Source organism: Teleopsis dalmanni, chromosome 2 (assembly GCF_002237135.1).
Source record: "Teleopsis dalmanni isolate 2A chromosome 2, ASM223713v2, whole genome shotgun sequence".
Classification (NCBI taxonomy): Eukaryota; Metazoa; Arthropoda; class Insecta; order Diptera; family Diopsidae; genus Teleopsis; species Teleopsis dalmanni.
In genome coordinates, this window is record NC_051847.1 from 150,411,166 (window position 1) to 150,429,153 (window position 17,988).

General features: G+C 29.1%; 5 protein-coding genes across 7 annotated transcripts; 2 read left to right on the forward strand and 3 right to left on the reverse strand.

Moving 5' to 3' along the window:
• Window positions 1-414: 414 nt before the first annotated feature.
• On the reverse strand, window positions 415-7,244 carry LOC119677797 (phospholipid phosphatase 5). Of its 3 annotated transcripts, none has more exons than XM_038089318.1 (5): window positions 6,498-7,244; window positions 5,821-5,919; window positions 4,971-5,350; window positions 1,542-1,960; window positions 415-1,474 (listed from the first exon to the last, which is right to left on the reverse strand). In XM_038089318.1, the coding sequence occupies exons 2-5, from the start codon at window positions 5,908-5,910 to the stop codon at window positions 1,038-1,040; spliced, it is 1,326 nt and encodes a 441-aa protein (XP_037945246.1). In that variant the 5' UTR covers window positions 5,911-5,919; window positions 6,498-7,244; the 3' UTR covers window positions 415-1,037. The 3 variants fall into 3 exon arrangements, with proteins under 3 accessions (XP_037945246.1, XP_037945245.1, XP_037945247.1); XM_038089317.1 differs by having other exon boundaries at window positions 5,821-5,950; XM_038089319.1 differs by lacking the exon at window positions 5,821-5,919 and having other exon boundaries at window positions 419-1,474; window positions 6,498-7,240.
• Window positions 7,245-8,509: 1,265 nt separating this feature from the next.
• On the forward strand, window positions 8,510-9,113 carry LOC119677799 (coiled-coil domain-containing protein 115). The gene has a single exon (XM_038089321.1). The coding sequence runs from the start codon at window positions 8,617-8,619 to the stop codon at window positions 9,091-9,093; it is 477 nt and encodes a 158-aa protein (XP_037945249.1). The 5' UTR covers window positions 8,510-8,616; the 3' UTR covers window positions 9,094-9,113.
• On the reverse strand, window positions 9,110-10,407 carry LOC119677798 (acylpyruvase FAHD1, mitochondrial). Its single transcript, XM_038089320.1, has 5 exons — window positions 10,231-10,407; window positions 9,992-10,103; window positions 9,828-9,924; window positions 9,607-9,753; window positions 9,110-9,551 (listed from the first exon to the last, which is right to left on the reverse strand). Exons 1-5 carry the CDS (start codon window positions 10,250-10,252, stop codon window positions 9,210-9,212), a joined length of 720 nt encoding a protein of 239 aa, XP_037945248.1. The 5' UTR covers window positions 10,253-10,407; the 3' UTR covers window positions 9,110-9,209.
• A 1,982-nt stretch (window positions 10,408-12,389) lies between these two features.
• Window positions 12,390-14,760, reverse strand: LOC119678729 (mediator of RNA polymerase II transcription subunit 17). Its single transcript, XM_038090729.1, has 5 exons — window positions 14,520-14,760; window positions 13,728-14,466; window positions 13,094-13,665; window positions 12,621-13,041; window positions 12,390-12,563 (listed from the first exon to the last, which is right to left on the reverse strand). The coding sequence occupies exons 1-5, from the start codon at window positions 14,603-14,605 to the stop codon at window positions 12,480-12,482; spliced, it is 1,902 nt and encodes a 633-aa protein (XP_037946657.1). The 5' UTR covers window positions 14,606-14,760; the 3' UTR covers window positions 12,390-12,479.
• A 1,365-nt stretch (window positions 14,761-16,125) lies between these two features.
• Window positions 16,126-17,665, forward strand: LOC119678730 (RNA-binding protein 42). Its single transcript, XM_038090730.1, has 3 exons — window positions 16,126-17,309; window positions 17,381-17,470; window positions 17,526-17,665. The coding sequence occupies exon 1, from the start codon at window positions 16,298-16,300 to the stop codon at window positions 17,216-17,218; it is 921 nt and encodes a 306-aa protein (XP_037946658.1). The 5' UTR covers window positions 16,126-16,297; the 3' UTR covers window positions 17,219-17,309; window positions 17,381-17,470; window positions 17,526-17,665.
• Window positions 17,666-17,988: the final 323 nt, after the last annotated feature.

The window sequence follows — 17,988 nt, forward strand, 5'->3', positions numbered from 1 at the left end:
GGTTTAAACAAATAAAAATTTTTGTTTTACTAAAAAAAATATATTTTTATTACTTTACAACCTTCAATATTTATTTTTAAACTTTTTTCTTATTGATATCCATGACTATATAGAGTACAATTCCGTGTGTATAATTCCGTATACATTTGGAAACACTAAAGATTCAATACTATTTTTTGAATTAACATATTTATGAACTACTAAATTTAATTAGAAGTTTTTTTTAAATTAGTACAATAAAATACAATCAAAGCACATGACTACGTTGTTAACAAATAAAGATAAGGATATTAATTCACTTAGTCAAAATAAACATGTATAATTCTTTAAAAGTAACTAAAAAGTGAAAAATTCCTATACTTTTTAGTAAGGAAATTGTATATAGTTAATAAGGAAAATATAGCAAATTAAATCTAACTTAATCAATTAAAGGAATTAAGAATTTTTTCTGTGTATAATTTTATAGTCGTATTGATAACTAATCTAAATGGACACAATTTATTATAGACAATATTTAAATTAATTTCATTTAATAGTAAAGATGCAATGTATCTACTGCAATTATTCTACAAAGTACATACTTACTAAACTATTTATTTACATTTATTAAATAAATAATTGACTAATCTTAAGGACAAATTGAAAACAACTAATAAGCTTGCTAATTAACAACGATTAACTATGTCGAAAGATTTGAAATGCACTTGCATGCATATATAAGCAGTACTTCACATCAAGTGATGGAGAAATAACTTATTTTCTAGAACCGTCGTCAGTTTTCTTTTTAGAATAATTTTTTATAATTTAAACTATTTTCAAAGTTCGTTAAATATGCACACAATACTCATTTCATTCATTTTCCAGTCGCATAATTTTAAAATTAGTCTTCATTAGCTTTCTGTTATATTTCTTATTTATAAAATTAAGAATTAATTATCTTAAAATTAAGCTATGAAATACGTCTTTCTACAGCACTGCTGTGTTTTAATATTCTACTTCTGTATGTGCATAGGATAATGTTAATCAGCTTAAAAAAATTAAATTTTTTTATGACTGCGTTTTTCGCTTATTATTAATGGATGCCTCTCTATTTTAGTACCAACATCAAAATCATCACTAGTATCACTTGCAGCATCTACGCTGTCTGTATATAACTTGTTAAAAGATTTGGTTTTTCTAAGTGAATGGAATGAATTATATCTATTATAAGATCTTTGACAATTTATTGAAAACACTGAAGGATAGTATTGTCTATATGCCCAGTAACTTGTGAAAAATCCAATAAAACCACCAACTACAATATCCTGCCAATGATGATGATAGTCACAAGTGCGACTAATAGCAATCAGGCCAGCTAATATAAGCGGTGTCAAAACACAACATAAACGCCACGTTTGACCTCGGCCCCTACTGTCAAATGCATGCAACTTAGCTCCAACATAAAATGTTATAAACGCAAAACTAGCGAAAGCAACTGCAAAATAATTTTTATTAATTAATAATTTTTTTTTATCATTTATGAAAAATCAATAAAAACTTACACGATGAATGTCCACTGGGAAAACTTTTAAAACCTTCATTTATGTCTCTTATATTTCCAGTACAGTTGTATATATCAATTGTATTATCTGTGGTTGCATTCAGATTGTTAAACACCATTTTACCATCGGGAAAGCAACGATAATAAAAGTCTGGTCTAGGTCGGCCTACGGTAATTTTTAATAAACTTGTTATAACACCGTTTAAACATAAAGCCAACGTCCATGCCCAGCTTGCGGCACGAAAATCGCGTCGATCTTTTGATATTAATAAACGTAAAAGTGTAGTACAAAATGGTCCAAATATAACTGCTACTATCAGAGTGAGGGGCGCAACAATATCAGGCATACGAGGATTTTTGTAAAGCCATAGCTCTTCTAAGTGAATTTTTCTTTTAAACGGTACTGTTAATTCCAATTTGCTAAAATAAAAAATAAATAAAATTATTGCAACAAAAAATAATTACTACTAAATTTACTAAATTTTGTTACATTAAATTTTAAACTTTAAATTTCTAAAAATAATTACAGAATAAAAATATTGTAGTTCTTAAACGTAAAGAATTGTCTTTTACATATGTATTTCGTTTTCAGTGTAACTCGAAAATTAATAATAGTAATTCTTCTGAAATCTAATAGACGAAAAATATAAAACCAATATTTATACCTAAATATAATTTGGGTATTTCAATTTTTTTTTTATTCTAAAGTCTTTCCATTGGTGTTATATACTGAAGTTTATAGTTAGTTAAATCTGTGGTAAAACAAGTCTTGTCTTTATAAAATCCTAAAGTAGATAATTGCTGTTAATGCACATGCAAGTCAACTCTATATAAAAAGAAGGAGAAGGAGTTTCCAGCAGTGCGTGTGCTATACCAAAAATCTTATTGCGGACAGCCAATTTTTTTTTTGACGTTTTGTATAGTTGAGAATATCTGTTATATATCCGCATAAAAACCAATACTTTTTTTTTACTTTTTATAATACTCTTATTAATTACTGTTTAAATAGTTATTTTTAGTATTAGCTAAAAAAAAATCAAAAAAGTTGGTTAATTGTTTGAAAAAGGGACCTTCATAGTAGATGTAGCTTGGGAGAGAAAAGGTTTTTTTAAAGTCTTACGTGGGGCATACCGCAAAAAAATTTGGAAAACGCTGATCTAGAATTACTTATTCCGAGTCATAATACAATAATGAATAAGTGAATATAAAAAATAATATTCAATTAAAAAATTTGAACAGCGTTTCTGTTGCATAAATGTTGGTAAAATGTAACTAAAATTGATGAGTTAAATGTAATACAGATGTTATTTACAACTTTTTTTATTTTAACAATACTAATTAAAATTTTAATTAAAAATGTAAAAAAATTGAAATTGAATGTAAAAAAATGTGATAAAAATTTAAAACTTATCAACACGTTTTCAACTTGTATAAGTTAATCCATAATATATGTCATCTATAATCTGAACTTGTATAACGCATAACGTCCCTCCACATTCCATGAGACTTAAGTGTAGTTTATTATTTTTTTTTTTGAAACTTTTATTCTCTTAAAACTTTTATATATTTTATTATTTTTTTTTTTTTTTTGGATGTTTAATCCTCTTAACAAAACTTTTATATATTATTAAATTATGTTATATTATAAATATATTATTTAAATATAACACAAAACTAAAAATTAACCCACTCAGTACAGATTTATACAGATATACACGTTTTACAACGCGTCAGGATTTAAATGACGGTGAGTTTTCACCACTACTTATTAGAACTATAGCAAATTTGTTTTTTTCGAGTGATATGAAACCTCACATTACTGTATTGAAGAGAAGTTACTAAGATACATATTTCGTTCTACTATGTCTAAGAACAGTCAATCGTTTTCAACAATATGGTCACTTCTAGTGAATTTTTAAATGAATTCTTTATTAATGAATTTTTAAAAATGTGTAACATTTTAAATATTTATTTAAGTTCTAACACACGTTGTTTTTGTAACTGGTATTTGGTGTTGAACGGCACTTGGTCGTCGCTGGAGACGAGTGACTCCGGGACGTACGCCCGACCGTTCTTGGAACCCTAACAAATAGTTTGGTTTGCTACTCTGGCAGAAATTATTAATATTATCTCTTATTATAGATAAAGAAGAAAATTGTTAAAAAATCTTTTAATAAGATGTATAATTATATGGGATTTAGCAAATATTAGTGTTTTAGTTTTAGTGTAGAAAAAATCTAACCAAAAAAATTACATAAACAACCAAACTTATTTTTTTTGAAAGAGTCTCTATAAACTTTATTCTTTTATAGGTTAATTTTTTCTTGTCGATAATGGCGTGTCTTTTTATGACGAAAGAAACTATTTAAAAGTTAGACGGATTCGAATAGCAAAGAAAGGACAAAGACAAAAATTTTTTATTTTTAATTTATTGAAATTTGGCTGACCATACAACGCTGTTTCGAGAATCTTTAATCTTTTATTTTTTTAATTGTCCATCTTTTCTTACCTGGTATATGTTTATTCGGTTCTGTTTATTTATGTTTTATAACTTAAAACTTGCACGTTCAAAAAAATATTGCTGTCGAGAAAAAAAGTATTTTTATTTCAATGCAAAATATTCTCTTTTAATTTGAATTCATATCATTGAGTTTTTCCTGTTTGTAAAAATAACTAACTAGTTTAAAGATATATTTTCATTATAAAGATATGGTTTATTTTCAAAGCCTCGTTAAATATTATTTCTTCTCTTTTCCTGCATATTCACATTTAAAAGTATATAGTACTATTGTGTCAGTTTATATTGGCGATTTAGTTCGGTGTTGTTTGTTGCTAGTTATCCTCTAATTATGTGGTCCATGACATATATATCACAATTGTCTTACCACTTATATCTGGAAGACATTTGCCTATTGAAATAGGTTTTTCTATTCGGAATTTAGTTTAGGGATTTTAATCTTTTCTTGAAGGTGTTGAATTTGATACAACTAGTCTAACTTAGTTGAGAGTGAATTTGCGTTGTATGAGAAACACAATAGATAAAGGCACATATTAAAATTCACTAACATTATTGAAAGAGGTTTTTCGAAAAGTACTGAAGTACAACAACAAAAATTCATTTTATATTATTTGAATTAATTAAATTTTTGGCTGACCGTACAGTTGTCAAGTACCTATCATCTGTGGTTTTGGAAATAATTCTTGTATTTAATTATTCATAAATAATTTTTGAGACTGCAAGTACTAGGAATCGAACTCGTGTCCTGCCAAATTTGAGAGCCAGAGTCAGCGCACCTTAACCAACATTAATATTAACTAACATTATATATGTAGGAGAGAATACATATGTATAGTTCATAAGTCTTATTACTTATATTTCAAAGATATAAATATTTTAAATGTATGATATATTAGCATTTGAAATACTTACATAAATGATATAACTATAGCTACTCTGATGGCTATATCGATAAAATTACTTATACGGCGATATTTATTATCACGTTCAGCCGGATCCAAAACGTCCTTCTTACGTTGTGGTTGTGGTAGCGTGCTACTAGCATTGACCAACAGTTCATTTTGCCACATTTTACTATTATAACCGCTAGAATTATTTTCTTTACAACTTCTCTGATACTCATCAGCAGAACTTTCACTTAGACTTCGTTTAATGCCATTACGATACGATTTCTCTAGAGGCGTTATTAACTGTGCTGCTGACGTTCCAGTAGTAGTAGTAGTTGTTTCAGACATTGTCATAGGTATATTATGCTTTTTGTGACCGTTTTTTAAAGAACGTGAGTTGACATGCTGTGAAAAATATAAGATAACAAAAAGCTGTGTTATATACACAATTTAATTTTCTTATCGTATGTTAATCATTTAAACAGGTACGGACTATTATCGTTTTTATTTACAATTATTTATTTACATACAAAATGAATATAATAAAAATTATTTATTTAAAACTAATATATTTTTCATATGCTTAAAAACTAAATTTATTCAAATTAATATGTAAGCTTTAAGATAGAATTATGTATAATTAGTTTGTTAGGCGCAAAGTTAAAACAATTAAAGCCGTCAATGTATCGGATGTTATTAAATATTAAACAATAAAGTGAGTAGATAAAAAATATTGATGTGTAACGTGACGCGTGTGATGTTATCATATTTTAATGGTGACTATATTAATAATTCTGAGAAGTTGTTAAGTCATGAACTTGTTGACTAAATAGCATTAAGTAAATATAAATATTGTCAAGTACAATATTTACTACCTCGTCAACTGCTTTATTGATCCCTTCACTGTGCCCATATTGAATCAAGCCAACACGTTTACGAATTTCAGAGTCTGATGATAGTTCCATAGCAGTACGCTTAAACGATTGTGTCAATAATATTTTTACACTACAGATGTGTATAAAATGCAATAATAAAATTTATTTAAAATATTAACGTTGTATACTTAAAATGTGTGATGCTGTTAAGCAATCAACACGGCGATTTGGTTTATACTGATTTACACTTCATCGTCACAAATATTTAATCTACATATGTACATATATAAGCCATTTGAATAAAGCTTTCTCTTTAACAATTTGATAAACACTTACAATAGTTATATTAATGAAAATGTGACCAGCTGCCAGTTTAAGTTAACGATTTAATTATGCTAGATATTCTCTTTGAGTCATGGGTTTTTTGAAGTGTTATCGTTTTTTTTTAGGTCCCTAAATATTTTATGTTCTTATCTGCAGCTATTCAATATTTATATTAAGAGTTTGGTAAGTTTAGGATGGAAAAAAAGTTAACTGCTTTCTACATATAGGTATAACTGTTATTTTTATAAATCCAACCACTTAAAATCAACAAAAATATCTAAAAATTGGATAAAAACACACTCAAAAGGATCAATAGTAATAATATTGCTTGCACACTTATTGCCATTACTTACCAATCGTTTTCTGTAAAGTGAACAATTAATACTTAAAGCACACTTGGAACCAAAACTCCAGCCCTATTTTGCAAAATGTCTCTTCGCACGCTTAACTACTAATGTTTTCATTAATATTAGCGCATAAAGTTTATATCAAACTTTGTGGTTGTTATTATTGTCGTTGTTGTTGTTGTTTATCGCTGTCAAGTGATGATAAGTGTTGGAAAGTGTATTGGAGAACCGCGACTTTTATTCGGTTCAAGTTTAAGCGTTTATTATAAAATATGTAGCGCATAGTAATATGAATTGTTCAAAAGTAAGGCAATTGTTTTTACAACAACATCTGACTTTTTGTTATCCCCAGCGCGAAGATACTTTATCAGACGTCATAATTTTCCTTTTTAATTCTTAAACCAGCTCAATTTCCCATGGACCTGCTTAATAATATGACGTACAACTCTTTGCAATTCCAGGCATTTATCTAGATGTCATCGTCCACGTCTCTTCTCTAATCTCTCTAATTCTCTACAATCGTTGTAACAACAACCTCTTACATAGAGTTTACTCTTAATCAATATCACTACCTAGCAATAACATCCTCTCTTTCTCCTACACTTGTGTGCAATTTTGGCTTAAATATATTTGTTGTCTAATTACTAAGTTTTCGTATTCTATCTGTTTTTTCTCCTAACACTGAAATGACGTTTTAGCTTTTGACCTTCACGATCCAATGATTGAAATCTGTTTATTTAGCATTCCTAGAAGGTGGTTTTCGTGGATTCAAATCTTACGCCGTGGCTTTCCATTCTTTCAACCGATTGGATGTAAAAAAAGATGCAATCGAATTATAATACAATGTAGGATAGTAATGTAATTTTGCACTGAATGTATTAAATAAGATAATTCGAAATATATAGATTCAATATTCGCAGATAGGTCAATTGCCAAAATAAAAATGTATTATTAACATATAAAGTGTTCCTCGCAAAAATCAATTAACTGCAAAAAAATAGAGAAATTTAACTTTTCTTAATGGAAAAAAAAAAATTTGGGTTTAAAGGTCTTAATGTTTACCACATAGGAAATTTATTATAAATATAAATGGCAGTACTGAGCAAAACTGGAATTGATTCATTTGTACAGTGAATAGTACTGTTCATATTTAACAGCACTGTGAGACTAAGGGCCATGTTATGTGGAGTGCCATGGGCATGGCCAAATTAGCTTGTCGTTAAAATAGACAATTTATTTTTACTTTTTTATTTATAATATAACAATTTGCTTAATTTTTTCACTTATCACTTATCTATACTTTGACAACAACCTTTTTCTCCTCAATCAAAATTTTTCCGTCTCCGCTTGCATTTACATTCTTGTCAACTCTCTGTGGAACATAGGTTGACATTGGATTCCAATTACAGAGTTGTATTTCTCAACTCCTTGTTAAAATTTAATTACGATCCAAATTTCGTATCATTAATACATTTGGGTGGACACCACAAGCTCTTTGACGAAAATGCATGTTATGTAGAGTGCCACATCAGTATTGTCACGTATTACGTATTTTTACTATTACTTTTGTACTTTTTGATTGTGCCTAAATTTGACAGAAAATATAAATATGCTTACTTTAAATTTGACACCAAAAATAACCAGCAAGAAAAACTCATAGAGGCTGTAAAAATGTTGATTCATTCTAAAGTCGGAAAGTGTCAGAATTAGATTATTAGCTGTTTATAAAATAAGCTGTGTTGATTCCTGACAAAATTGTAATAATTTGCTTTTAAAAAGCGTAAATTCTAACATTTATTACTAAACTACACTGCTTGCTTAAGTGACGAGGCACAGATAGCGACTCATAACATAATATATGTCGACTTATTGTATAATTAACACATTCGTGTAATTAATTTGTAAATGTAGACAATACTTTTATCCAATTAATGATTCATACACAATTATTTACCATTTCTTTAAAATTTAAATCATTTACAACACTGTTTTATCTTTTTATCTGAATAATAGTAATATTGGTTGTCATATGATTTTAAAATATAAAAACAAATTTTCAATCGAGAAATTTTGTAATTATAAGTACTAAAGTATAGACAGATTTACGAAAAAAAGGATCAAAGAAATGTCGGCAAAGCAAGGACAAGTTGGAGAGCTGTTAGACGCGCTATATTTAGAAATGTTCGATTTAATTGAACAGCAAGCAGCCAGCCGAGTCAACATAGAGCGCTTAAGTAATGGTGGTCAACTGTTATTAGCCAAAACCCGTTATGTTCATGGATCCCAATCTGTTAGTGTAGCACAAATACCAACAGAAAATGGAAGGGACTTTAATGCACTTTGTCGTGTACTGCAAGAACGAAACGAAAGCAAGTTAAGCAATAGCGAATATACACTTGTACGTTCGCCAATTGATAAGGAAAATGGTTATTTGGAGCCAATGCAGTGGTTTGGTGTGTTAACACCAAGTACCTTACGCACAGCAGCAGAGCAGTTTAAAAGGTGTCTGACACATATAGTTGAAAGTGCAAATATACAAAAGGATTTAAACTCAGTTATTAAGAAAATTAATTACCTTAAAGATGTGATACTAAAAAAATAAATACAGTTTTCAAAGCTTTATTTACATGGTTTTTTTTTATATTTCACAAAACGTTAAGATTTATACAAAATATATTTTTGATGGATTATAACAGACACGAATTCAATACAGTAAATTTATTCTGCACACACGTTAAATTTCATAGCAATAGTGTCACCCATACCACATTCGATAACATCACCACTAGTTAATGGTTCTGCACCACCTGGTGTACCGGTTAGTATTAAATCATTTGGTTCCAAAGTCATATATTTCGATGCATATGAAATTAGATCTGGTACTTTGAATATCATTTCGGAAGTGTTTTCACATTGACGTGTATTGCCATTAACTTTCAACCACAGCTGTATGTTATGTGGGTCTTCTAAAGCACAAGTTTCAATAAAGCCAGATACAGGTGTTGCTGTATCAAATCCTTTGCCTAAGGCCCAAGGATGACCTTTAGCGCGAGCGTCAGCCTTTAAAATAATAATTATATACACATTTATTTAATCATATTACTAGTGATATTACTAAGTTGCATTGAGCAGTCATATCCAAAGCTAAACAATATCCACCAACATAGTTCATAGCATCTTCCTTTGAAACATTTTTGCACTTCTTGCCAATTATAACGCCTAGTTCTACTTCGTGAGCTACTTTAGTAAATACTTTGGGTATCTAAAAGTGATGAATGCATATATAATAATTAAGAATACACTATATTTATATATAAATAATTGTATAATTCATACTATAATATTTTGTCCTTCTTTTATATATGATGACGTGGGTTTAAAAAAGAGTAGTGGTTCTTCCGGTACAGGTACATTGCGGGAACGAACTATATCCCTATTTTTTATTTATTAAAATCAAATAATTTATAAATTATTAAGTACATCTTTTACTAAATACCTACATATAATTCAAGGCAGCACCTAAAATTTTTCTTCCGTTATCAACGAAATTGCTCACGTCGCATGATTGCGCTGTCATTTTACTTGTGCAGTGAAAATTCCGAAAAGTTATGACTAAATGTAAGAATTTATTCTAATATAATTGATATAAAAGACAATTCTTTTTTATTATGGAATAAATTAAAAAACTAGAATGTAACCGTCTACTTTGCTTCACTCTAAATTTCAAATTAATACATACTTAAACCAGTGTATGTTTTCATAATCAAATTGCGGTCGTTTCAATGTTAAATACTTGTTAATAGTTGTGGGGTGCAGCGAATTCCAGTGTTATACTTTCTCTTTCAATTAATTGCATGGACCAACATAATATTGTTTCGTAATATGTTTATTGATAACTTCTAAACTTTAGCAATATAAATAAATAAACTCTCCAACCAATCAGAGCGGTTATTCACTGTTGGAGAAGAATCGTTACAGCAAGAGAAAATATAGAGGTGCCATATTGTACATTTCTTAAATATTGATCGAAAGATCAATAAAAACGTTTAAGCGTTTACATTACATTTGAGTAAGTTTTTTATTCGAATTTTTTATTAACAGAGAAATAGAAACATAAGTTATAAAGGTTTCATTTATTTTACAATTGAAACACATAGTTACTATAAACTTATGTGGAGCATAAAATACTCTTATTTAAATTCTAAAAACTCCAAAACATTAGTATTTATGATACATTGCGCATGTATGTTTTAAGGAAATACCAAACATATTGACGTATAACAATTGTACAAGGGAATAATTATCTACGCTATTAATTTTTCGAAAGTAATCTGTTTGAGTACCTCTATTTAAATGTTATAAAATATAATAATTATGTACTCTTTAAATGCTACATGCTAATTTAATAAAGAAGACATTATATAAAAACACCAATCATACTAAATCATTAGAGTAAATAATGATTATGATTGCAAAGAAACATTTGGTACGGTCAGCATTTCAAAGAGTAGTACTATATTCCGACTTAACTAACTTTAAATGACTAATAAACCAAAAATACTACAAAACGTTTCATATTGACGAACACAGTCAAGCCGTTAAGTTAATAATATACGTATATATTTTATAATTTATATACATAAGTTTTTATTTATATTACGCTGTTTTAATAACCTTTTTATTTTACAAAGAATGTAATTAGTCTTGAAAAAATTCTGTCTTAAACATATAAGTCAAAATTTGAGGATGCTTTAACTGGTACCTTTTATATATTTTATTTGACGGTACTACAGCAATAAATACAAATATATTACATATGCATACAATTAAATATTTTTTGTGAAGAATTTCCTTTCAAGATTAATTTATTGTATCTTCTTTTAGGCAGGTGACTGATAATTTCACGTATCAAAACTAAAATAGCGCTATCTTAACATTCTAAAAGTACAAGTTTAGTTTTCAACAATACTTCATCCTGTTTTCTTCACACAATTGAGAAATAGACATGAATCTTGCACCGCAAATCACAGAAATAAGATTCTTATACTTTATTATCAATAAATTACAGTGGCGGCTTTGAACAATCTGTCTCGATTTATTATATGAATCACTTATATCCACCTTCCAAGAATCCCCAAGCAATGCGTGTAAACGTTGAGACATATAAAAAAGCCATTGTTATGAATCTATAATATGAATCACTTCTTACAGTCTATAAAAAAATTTTATTGTTCATATTTTTCATGTGAAGCATTGGTACTTCACTGAAAAAAATAAATTTTCTTAGGAAGCTACTTTTGTAAAACTTACGCTGATGTATATTCAATACTTATTAATCCATTGTGTTCTTACATGTAACTTGGACTCATTACAAACAAATTATACAATAGATTTAATAGTGAATAAACTCTTTTCCACTTTTAGTTGCATTATTTTTACGTTCCTCCTAATAGAATCAAATTATTGATGGTTTTATAGATTTAACCGAATAAAAATACTGTTTTACAACTTATCTTGAATAGCGTTTTTAATTCAATATTAAAGATTAATATTGAAAGTAGTACTTAAATATAAATTGAAAAGAAATACTTTTCTTCCTACTATAGAAAGTTCTTATTTTTAATTAGCTTCACATTTCTTGGTTTATCTGATTTCTTAGTCTTTTTTTTTGGAAACGCACGTCTTGAATTTTTATAATTCACTTTCAACAATATTCTAATCGTTCTAATGTTAAAATGAACACCATTCTTAACTTTACAGCGTACATTGTTACAATTGCTTACTTTATAATTGCTTTACTTTATAATTACCATTTTTTTTTTAAGTTTGTGAATTTCACCATTTATTCTCAAAAATTTATTAAACGCATACTCTTGTAAGTTTTAAATTCTATTTATATATTCTTAAGAGAATTACATTCTGATATTCAAGTTTGAATCAATATTAAATTATAAGTTAAATAATACCATTTCTATAATTTTAATTCATTTATGATGAGCTACTGGTTAATGATGCCATCAAAAATTCCATTTTGTGGAGAAAATTCTTACCTTCAATTTTATCAAAACGCACCTAAATAAAAAAGAATACAATATAAGCACAAATTTTATTATTGAAAATAAATACTACCTCTTTAAATTGTCCGCCTAAATTTTCCCAGAATTTTTCAGGTACCAGAGGGCTTGGGAAGAAATCTTGACGTGGACTACGTGCTATATATACTTTAACATCAATTTGAGGATCGCAACGAATTTGTACAGCAATCATGCGATCACTATTGGGAGAAGCTAACAGGCAAGAACTGGCATTACCTAATGGCTCTACCTTACCAATACCTAGATGGTTGCTATTAGAAAGTACAGTCCAAGCCATACAGCGTGCCAAATTAAGTAAACAGGATATTTGATGTGAATTTATCTGGCAAAGTATTAAATCACGTAGCTCTTGTGGTTCGTAGGAAAGATGCATCACACGACCATCACGACATATGCACTTCAGTGAGCGTTCCTTTACATGAATAACTAGTGAGGTACGATTTATGGTATCGTAACTGTAATTCAAATATTTTGTTTAGATCATTTTATTTGTTATTTTTTTCTTACCCATGTGTAACAATATTAATCTTGACACACGACAAGGTGGGGCTGTTCATAGCATTCCAATGTGATACGATTTGTGGATCCTTAACATCTCTAGCTAACGTATCTAAAACATATTGGGTTCGCTTACGCATAAAAATGTGTTGTGCCTGCGCAATTATTTGCTCTAAAATAGTTTGGGATTTCGTCATCTCTAACAGATTATGACGATCTGTTGCCAAAGGTCCAGCAACCATACGCTTTTTGCTTGGCCCAAGTGGCCCACTTGCGGGATGCGGAAACGGAAGGTATGAATTTTTATGATGTACTTCGCGCAATAATTGATGCAATGAGTGCTCTAATACGTGATCGTGATCATTAATCGGACCAGGTTGATTCGAATCAAATGTTGTTGAATGACAAAGTGATATTATTAATTGTATGCCAGGAAGTAAAGTTGCACGTATTTGGTTGCCAATCACAACATGTGGTATTGGAGCTTGTAATTGAATTGCCTCACGTGCCAGTTGGTTAAATAATTCCTTACAAAATAAAACATTCTGTGCAAACTCCAGCGTCTTTTGCCAAACTCCAGCCTATATAAAAACACAAAACATTACTTTTACATTTAAGCAAAAATTAGGAAAAACTCATTAACCTGTTGCGATAAATTTGGTCCATGTCCATGTAGATTTACTACAGCTGTGCAAAGGTCTTCCTGATCCTTTTGTGTTATAACTTTAATATAAGCCACACCCTGTAATTCTGCTGGCACAATAACTCGTAATGCTGAACTGGTTTTCGGCGATTGACTAGGCAAACCATTGTTAGAACTACTACCAGATGCTCCATCATCATCAGGCGAATCCTCGGCTTTCGTGACTTCAAAAGTGCCACTCATGCCATATTTGGAACCAGCTGTTCGATAACTCAAATCACCAATAATGTTATTTCCAACTTTTTTAAGTCGCCAATTTTGTCTTAAACGGAGCAATTCAATATGAAAATCCGACACGTTACGACTGCGTAGCTCAGCATGTGCATTCCGCATGCGTTCAGAATTTGTTAGCATAACTTGTGCGGCATGTGCAAGTGCTTTCTTCCTACTATAGACTTGCACGATCGGCTTTGTGTCTTCCGGTTCTTCAGGCACTTGATCTAGTACTAGGTAACGCTTATCTTTCGCTATTGTAATAACATCGGACAACACACATATCTCTTGCAAAGCGTCATTTAATTTGTTGCGAACAGAATCCCAAGGCCACAAAACTGGCTGACATTGCGTCACGTCCTTATCATCTTCCGTTTTCTCTTCTTTTTTCACATCATCTAATGATGTTTTACTGAAATCTATACGTGCAGCACACTTTGTTAGACTCTCCGACAATGTTGGCGGACTGCAAGGTAAACATTAGCTGAGTGAAATATATATAATTAATATTAAGCGTACTGTTGATAAATCTCGGTCCCATCAAAAGTGATTTCCTGTATTTGATTTTCACAAGTCGTTTCTACTGAAACATTAACTGAGCTCATGTTGAAATCATATAAAAATAACGCAATTAATATTTATTTGCAAAACAATAAAGCCGGATGGCAAACTGCATTTAGTGTTGCCAACTTAACATGCAGCAGTAAATTTTAAGCAGCTGTACTAACTTGTAACATCAAATTTTCAAATTTTTATTATCTATTTAAACAATTTAATTGTATGTATCAACATGTTAAACCAATAATTTTTGTTTTATAATTTTTTTTATTAACTATTATTTATGTAATCTTTGGTACTTTTAAACTTATTATAAAATTAATTCGTATGATATATAAGCTTCAATTGACTTAAAATAATAAACTATAATAAATAAAACGTGAATTTTTTGCTCATTCTATATAAAAATTAATCCATTCTATATACAAATCAATTAATGCATTTAATCTCAAGTTAATCTTAAGTATTCAAATGCAACTCAAAATGCTAACTGTACTCTAGAACTCTAAAATTATGTTTCGATTATTACAATACACATATACGTCGTTTATTGCAAAAACATAATGGATTATGATATGCGTATGACATATCATTTTAGCTATATGTGTTTAAACACAAGCCTATGTTTCAAAATTGATTGTTTGATTGAAATTTTAAAGTTAAAAAAGTATGTATGAATAAATAAATCAATTATACTTTCAGGAAGTCGAAACAGCGGTAAGGTAGTGCAAGAATTCACTTAATTCAAAACTAAATTCTTTTTAATTCTATATAAACTACATTTCAAATTATATGTCACAAAATATATAATTTTTTATTAAATCGAATAACTGATATATTGCTTTTCATTATAAATGAATTCGTTTGATATAATCTCGTTTGATATAAAAGAATAAACAAACATACTTTATGTTACAACTTATACTAAAAATTCAATTGTTTGCTCAAACTAAACTTGAATGGCTAATTTTTTTGTAATTATGGTTGCGGAATGTTAAAGGCATTAAGAGAAATGTTCGCATAGCCCTGATTAAATTGTAAATAAAGGATAGAGTGTAAAATTACCTTATACAATAAGTATTATATGTATATATCGTGATCATATATAAAACCACTAATACTGTTAGATGACCTAATAAAAAATAAGTAAGTAATATAGACTGATAAGTACTGTATCAAAAATTTCATAATAATTAGTCATTAATTTATTATTAATATACAAATTTGTGTAGTTTTTCTTGAAAAAAATTAATAAAAATAAGAAACAATTAATTAATTATTAATAGTTTTTTAGTTAATTATTATTTTATTTGATAAAATAAATTAAATACTCATAAAAAATAAAGTAGAAACAATAAAAAGATTTATTGTCAATTGTGAAATATAGTATATAATTATTTAATTGATTAGTTGAATACCCCAACCATTTAACCTTTAGCCATACATAACTTTTATAATATTATTTCATAAACGAATGAAATGTTTTATTACAGATATATCACAGAAATCACTTTACTTCTGACATATGCGTTGTGAAAATCATATTCATACCTGTTTTATTATATTTTTCCTAGAAATTTTGAGTTCGTTGTATGGGCTGTTTTTTTGCCTGACTTATCATTTTATTCCACATCGTTTCTAAGTTGAGCGTTCAGTAAGTTGTCAGTTTATTTTAGTATTTCACTGTGAAAGGTGGGTGAAGAGTTGATTTGGTGTTAAATAATAAATGTTTTGTAATTATGGGAACTAAAAGAAAAAATATAGAAGATGAACTTTCCCGTTTTGAAGCGGAAATATCAAAACCTACAACAACCATTCCGGTACGAAATTTGTTTGTACCAAATCAGGTGCGTCCGATAATTGCAGCAAACACGTACACGACAGTACAGCAAAAATTACAACAACAACCAATAAATATATTAGGCCCATCTCCTGTTTCAGCACCATCCAGGCCAGCGCCTGCACCACCACCAGCATTTCTACCAACATTTGTGCCAACTCAAGTTACGGGTATGGCACCGAAACAATCTAGCATCGCAAGCACTCCGATTGTATTGAGTAGCGCACCAAAGTTATACCAAAGCAGGCAGACAGTAAATGTTCCTAGCGCGCCACACATTGATATTAATAATATACAGTTTGATGTAACGCAAAAATTAAAAAAACTCAAAGCTGAAAAATCTGGACCAAATCCTATAGCAGAAGAAGCAATTAAGGCTGCACGTGCCTCGTCAGCTTTACAGTCATTCCAGTCAAACGAACGCAAAAAGAAAGATCGCAAAACTGTACGCATAGCTGGCGGCACTGTCTGGGAGGATCCTTCCCTAGCAGATTGGCCTGATGATGACTTTCGTATATTTTGTGGTGATTTAGGCAATGATGTTAATGATGAGTTATTAACGCGCACGTTCAATAAATATCCATCATTTCAAAGAGCACGCGTTATACGTGATAAGCGCACTGGAAAGAGTAAGGGTTTCGGGTTCGTTAGTTTTCGTGAACCTGCAGATTTTATACGCGCTATGAAGGAAATGGATGGACGTTATGTTGGTAGCCGTCCCATTAAGTTGCGTAAAAGTACTTGGAGGCAACGCAGTCTTGATATTGTTAAGAAAAAGGAACGTGAGAAGCAGTTACTATTACAATCTTTTAATACATAAATTCTATTTATTCAATTTGTGCGAATTTTAGTATGAATCTAGTTGTGTTTGGCAAAAAAAAACTTTTGGACAATAAACAGTCATTATTTTTGTAAGCAAAAAGCAAAAAATTGTATATAATTTTTTTTTTATAATTAAATTATTTTGTTTTTATGAATTTAGTTTTTGGCATTCGTTTGTATTTATATTCGTTTTCGGATCTTGCATACGTATATGATATTACGAAAATCGTAGTTAAATGCATTACACAAGGTATTTCAATTGTTGTAAACAAATTCATTTTATAATTTTTTTTATTTTTGTTTAGTGAAGCTATTGTCCAACAATTCAGCCAATTCTTAAAGAACTATAGTTTCAAGTCCCATATATATGGACATTTGGGTTCGATATGTTTACACATGAGTTTAGGTAAAATTCGATTGACTTGGACATATTAATTTTTTTAGGAGGCAAAATATTGTAATCATTACAAAATAAATCCTTTTACAATATTATTTCTTTTTATAAATTTTTTCATATATAAGTATTTTTAAAGGCTAGCCTAATAAAACCGAGCACATTTTAGGTAAATGATACTGACACGTTTCTAGTGTATGGTTGAATTTGTACCATTGTTTTATTTGAAATAAATCAATAACGAAACTGACATTTACTTTTAAACTACATATATTTGGTCTATATTATGGATCTTTGCTATTTTTCAAAACTAGGTATTAAAGAAAATAGTATTGCTTATAAAATTTAAATTGATATTACAATTATTTACTATA